The 6184-nt window shown below is 33.3% G+C and overlaps 1 protein-coding gene across 1 annotated transcript; it reads left to right on the top strand.

The window, feature by feature from the left end:
* Positions 1 to 377: 377 nt before the first annotated feature.
* LOC143565828 (disease resistance-like protein DSC1) lies at positions 378 to 1165 on the top strand. The gene is made up of 2 exons (XM_077052687.1): positions 378 to 873; positions 990 to 1165. Exons 1-2 carry the CDS (start codon positions 378 to 380, stop codon positions 1163 to 1165), a joined length of 672 nt encoding a protein of 223 aa, XP_076908802.1.
* Positions 1166 to 6184: the final 5019 nt, after the last annotated feature.

Raw genomic sequence — 6184 nt, 5'->3', positions numbered from 1 at the left:
ATTTTCAAGCTTCCTAAAGGTAATCTGTAAGTTTTGTCTTGAAATCCAAGTCCTTTTTTTCTTAGAAACGCAGTAACAGAGTAATAGACATGCCACATAGGTGTCACATATCTTTTTTTCTTTTTTTTTGTGCCGAAATATGCCATATTAGAGCTAACTTAGAGGACATATTGATTGACTTCTTATCTTTCCTTCTTAAAACAAACTCACATGCTTTGACTTCAAGGCACCATCTTTACTTTTTAAAAATCTTGCTTTTTTCTATGAAATGAATGCTCTAAATATTAGGAAAACATCTTTTATATTAAACAGAAGTAACTTTGTCTTTCCCCAAAGTGGATAGAACTAAAGTGTCATAATGAAAATATGAATTTGACATGATTCTTTCAACTATCTGCAGGAATGAATCAGAAATTGTTAGTGAAATATTAAAGAGAATCTTGTCGGAATTACAAGATGAATCACCAATAAATCTTAGTCATCTTACCAAATGGATAGTTGGAATGGAATCTCGAGTGAATGAGGTGATTAGAATTTTAAACATGGAGTCTGATGATGAAGTTCAGTTCATAGGGATTTGTGGGATGAGTGGGATTGGGAAGACCATTTTGGCTAAAGTTGTCTTTGAGTGCATTCGCAACACATTCCAAGAAAGTAGCTTTATTGGAAACGTCAAGGACGTCTCCAAGGAACATGATAGTGATTTATGCGGGTTACAACAGAAAATCCTTGATGATGATTTAAAGGATGAAAGCATACCCGTGAGAAGTGTTAAACATGGGCAAACTATGTCGATGACAAAGCTACGTGATTTGAAGGTTATAATTGTTTTAGATGATGTGAATCATGCAGACCAGTTTATGTATTTGGCTGGTACACGTGAATGGTTCAGGCCCGGCACCAGAATCATAGTAACAACAATAAATGCAGACTTGCCAATCTTATATAATATAAAGTAAATGAAATATTTACGTGTGAAGAATTGATAGGTGAAGAAGCTCTTAGACTCTTTAGTCAGTCAGCACTTCAAGATGGACGTCCTATGCATGGTTATGAAAAGTTGTCTGATAATATTGTGAAGTATATTGGCCATCTGTTAATAGCTCTTACTCTTTATGGTTCTCTATTATGTGGTCAGAGGAAAAATACTAGAAAGAGATATTGAAGAAAGCTCAAGAATAGTTATCTTATTAATCCATTAAAGGGTTGGCCCATTTAGATATATTTTAGTTTGTTTATATTCAAGATACTTTGTAACTGGATTGTAAATGCTATGGGCTATAGGAACTTTAATAAGGCCCATACTTGTATTGTTGTAAACATGTATTAAGGTATAACATGCTAGAATGTAACGGCGATAAAACGGTTCTTACCAACTGGTGCCTTCATGCCTGTTCATCCCTATAAATAATGATCTATAGATCATTTGTAAATATTTCAGTCCGTTAATTATATATGAATTGTAATTATTATTATTTTTCCTACTCAAAATCATACGTGAAGAATTACTGTTGTTGTGACACAAATAATGAAGCCACAATCGAAATTCAAACAGAAAAGGACGATCCATGGGATGCCACTGTCTAACATTATATCCATATAAAGAAGTACTTGGAAGGCTAGAAGTAGGTTATGCTAGGCTAGATAGAGATCAGCAGCATTATGACATCTCAGATTTTTCGTATTTGAATTCGTTTATGTTTAACCCGACTCGGAATGTAATTCGGATCATCGTGTTATTTAAATTTTGTATTTCTTAGTATTTAACTTGGTTTAACTTATTTTATACTATCACAACTTTCAAACTCGTCAAACAATGCTTAGAAAGTCTTAAAATCGTTTAAAACGGCTAAACATCGTATATATAGAAATACAAAGGCTAAAATTGCCAAAAATTAAACATTTATCACTCCTAGCGCGCCGAGCCGCGCGAGGGGTGAGGCTTCATGCTCTGTGCTGCGCAGAGGACGGGTTTACATGATCGGTTTTCGTTTTTACTCAATTATTCGGTTTTTAATGCTAAATCTTCCTTAAACCAACCCAAATAACAAAATTAAGGTCCAGGATAATTAATCTACTATTGTAACATGTCTATGTTCATTTCTTGTTAAGGAATTCGAAATCCTTAGGTTTATTAACTTGATTTTGTCATCAATAGTTTATTCGGTTTCCTAATCGAACCATTTTACTAATAAACGAATATGGGGCATTATACTTAAGAAAAACATATTCCTAAACCATAAAATAATCTGAAACCTCGACCCATCCCTAAAAAATCGTTCATAATGTTTCATGGTGTATTCTTCAAGAACTTTCATCTTTTGGTTTGACTTCCAAGATTCAAGACCATTTGACCTCGTTTATCTCTTTGTTCCAATCATCATTCAGGTAAGTTGTCTTCACGCAAAACCTGTATTTTTGTCTAAGTAACAAAATCCCCAATCAGGTATACTGACGGATAGGGTTTTGTCGGTCAATTGTTCTCTGGTTCTCTGTTCAAAACTAGCTTTAGGGACAGAAGACTTTTTTGTTCATCATTGAATTTTGAGTGTACTGGTCAGAACCTGACTCCAGACTCAAAGTTGTGATTCTGAACAGTACCAGCTCGCTTAAATATTAAAAACCTCATAACTTGAGTTTTACACATCCATTTAATCTGATTCTTATTGCAATGTTCTCGTTTTATTTATAGATCTCAAAGTTCCAGGTATGTTCGTGTCAGCTAGCTTAAGACTCGGGACTCTTTTATTATTCATATTTTATCGTTTAATTTCCCACTCATTAAGGTGAGTAACCATTCCCATATCATATAGCTTCTAAACCTTTTGGGAACCTTATGCGTACCTTATAATACTTTTATGTATCTTAATACATCACTTGCAAATCTCAAATGTTGTGTTGTTGATAAATTGAATGTTTATTGTAACAACTCGGGTTTTCAAACTTACACTGTTACCCGACTCGGATCGATGTTCGGGTTATTTTTATAAATATTATTTCATTTAGCGAGTTAAATTGAGTTTTTTTTATTAATAATTATTTCTTTATAATTATATCTTTAATGAATTGGCATTTTTAACCTTAACTATAACCTTTTATCCTCTTGTGTACTCATCCTTAATCCTCAAGGGCTAAAATGAAAATATTGTTATAACCCATATGATAATCTGGATGTCCATTTACCATACCCGTATCCGTTTTATGTTTCTTGTACCCGAATTCAATTTCCACTAACTTGGACCTAAATTCTCGTTTAATTGATGGATATGATTTTTGGAAATCGTTTACATATATCAATCTCGGCCTAACCGACGTCCTATACAAGTAAATGTATCAATATATGATCTGTTTTCCATTTTTAATAAACCGTTCGAAACCCTAAATCCTAATACTATATAAACGATGAAGATATTCCAATCAAACTCACGCCCACATCCCCTCATCCGTCGCAAACAATAACCCTATGATCAATTGTATTAACTTTGTCGTTTACTAGCCCGTTCGTAAACATTTTTGGCCGGCAACAGATAGATCTCGTTCACCATCAATCTGATCGTGTTAAGGTAATTGTTATACATGGTTTTGATCGCGTTTTTATACTGAACAAAATCCCTAAGATCAACTTGATTAATTGTAACTGGATTAATCAAATCAGATTGTTAGGGTTCTTAATCAAAAATCGTTATAGCAGCTGGTGTATTTATTTAAAGGAAACTGTTTATCAACGCATGTGTTGGGTTGCCCAGTTGGTTAAAACATATGATTTACAGGGGGCAGGTCGCGGTTCAACCCCCTGCCACCCTGGATTTTTAGCTTCTTTTTGTTTGTTTTTCTATTAATTCAAGTAACATATATATTCTTAATAATAACAATTAATTAAAACTATTTTATTGAAAACCGACTCAATACTCGTTTAACTTACGTTTTCATTCGTGTATATGTGTATATAAACATACATGTATATATATAACTATATATTAACTTAAAATCTAATATTTTTTATATAAAACCAAGTAAACTATATATATACTTATATCTATAGAAGTTAAAAGTAATATTTATTAAGTTATGTTTTTTTATAAATTATAATAATTACTTTATTTTATAAATATATATATCATATTGTAGTATTATAATATTTACTTATTAATGATTATCGGGTTTTTGTAATTGATCTTAAATCTTTACTTAAGCGTATCCGTTACTCTCGTTTCAATTAGGATTTAATGTTCGCGTGTGACTTTTTCCGTCTTCTCATTTTTTAATCAATTTTTGTTCGTCTATCGATGTGAGTACCACATTCCCCTATTTTACTTCTTTTAACTGTTTTGGGGACATATGCGTAAATATACTTTCTCATATATACTTATGCTCAAAACTGCAACTTTGTCTTATGTGTTAACAACTTATACCTTACTTGTTTATGTGCTTATTTGCTTGTATGCTTTCTCATTCTGAGAGGTCCTACATAATCTCAGTCCAGTATGATCATACGCCAGTCGTTAGCCTTTGTGCTTCTCAACAACTCAGTTATACTTGTTATACTTGCTCATTTGGTTATTTTGTTATTCTCATATGACTTGTTGCAGCTACGTATTTTGTTATATATACTATATGTCCAACTAAACTGGTGTGTTACTCACTCAACATGTGTTGTTGACAAAACTTTATTTTATACGCATATGCAGGTTGGTGAAGACTTAGTGAAGAATTTAGCTAGAAGAATATTTTAATCAAGAAATATAAAATTTGTATTGTTGTATGAATTATATACTTGTTTGTATTTGATTTATTTGATAATTGAATTCAATTAATAGATATTGTCATTTAAATATTGTGCATGATAGTAACCCTGAGAGCTGTGACAATCAGTTCGCGCCCCGGCATTTCCGCCGTAGGTTGGGGTGTGACAGATTGGTATCAGAGCCGAAGGTTTAAGATAGGTCGTTAGAAATTGCCTTAGACACATGTTTAGGAACCCTATACGTGCCTATCTGTTTACCCTTAAATGTTCAAATTAAATTGTTTACAGCTTTCTTAGATAATTATTAATTTATTATCTATTACATTGTTATGCACACACACACAAACTCCGAGGCTATGCCTCAACATTCAAAGAAAACTTTTCGAAATTAGATTGCTTTTATTTACGGGAAATTCCTTAAGAATTCCCACCGGTTGTTTTCACTCGTACACCTTAAGGCTAGGTTATGTGGCATGTCCCTACGATAAATGAAAAGGGAAGAGAAACTGTAAGTAGGGCACTGGAAAAACGGTTCCAAGAACCAAATATAAGACGTTATTCCTTACCTGGGTGATAACCTAACCACAGTACTCAACCCTATGGACCCGAGCGAGACCCATAAATGCCATATGACCGACACCTTAGGTTGATTTTAACCGAATTCACGGTGATTTCGTGGCTACTCTCGGTTTTCCCGATTATTGTGTTCTGTTATTTAAATGGTTAGTTGGGTGAAAAATCCATGGAACCCATGGGCACTCCTACTATTCATTTCTTAACTTGATTTCGTATTTTTGTTAGAGTAATCAACGTGGTGATTTCACAATATTCTCCGACTACCCATATTGATTTCGATAGTTCGTTATTTAGTTTGGTCGGTTAAAACGCCGTGTAACGCTCATTGGGCCGACAAACTTCATTGCATTGTTAATTCATTAATTAGTTGAGACGCTCATGGGTTATCCAACTCAGTGTTTTATTCATTAGTTGCGTTGGGTCATTCAAATTGCCATGGAAAGCTCATGGGAGGCCAACACCCACAATTTATATTTCATTAGTTTATTGTTAACTAAATAATCTAAATTTTAAACTGACTTAACTCCTCATGTAGTCATCACACATTAAACTTATTGACTACACCATTTAACAACTATTTACGCAATGTACCCCCTCATCTTATAAACTTTTACTTTTAATCCTCATGACGCAATTCCTCACTTATTAAGACAACATTATCATTTTCACATAATTAAACATTTTACTATTCTTATGGTTCCTCAATTTATCATTCATTTTATAAATCCTCATTTTTGGTCCCTATAGAATGTCTTATTCAACAAACCAATGTTATCCTCGACATCAATCGTTTGATTCTCACGACCATCGTATAGCTGCTTGTATCGCCAAGGAGATAGATGTTGCGATTGAACGGCATCAACA

This window comes from Bidens hawaiensis, unplaced genomic scaffold, assembly GCF_021521415.1.
Source record: "Bidens hawaiensis isolate Kalapana, Puna unplaced genomic scaffold, B.hawaiensis_p1.1 tig00022545_1, whole genome shotgun sequence".
NCBI classification, from domain to species: Eukaryota; Viridiplantae; Streptophyta; class Magnoliopsida; order Asterales; family Asteraceae; genus Bidens; species Bidens hawaiensis.
This window is presented reverse-complemented; position numbering and strand designations above follow the sequence as displayed.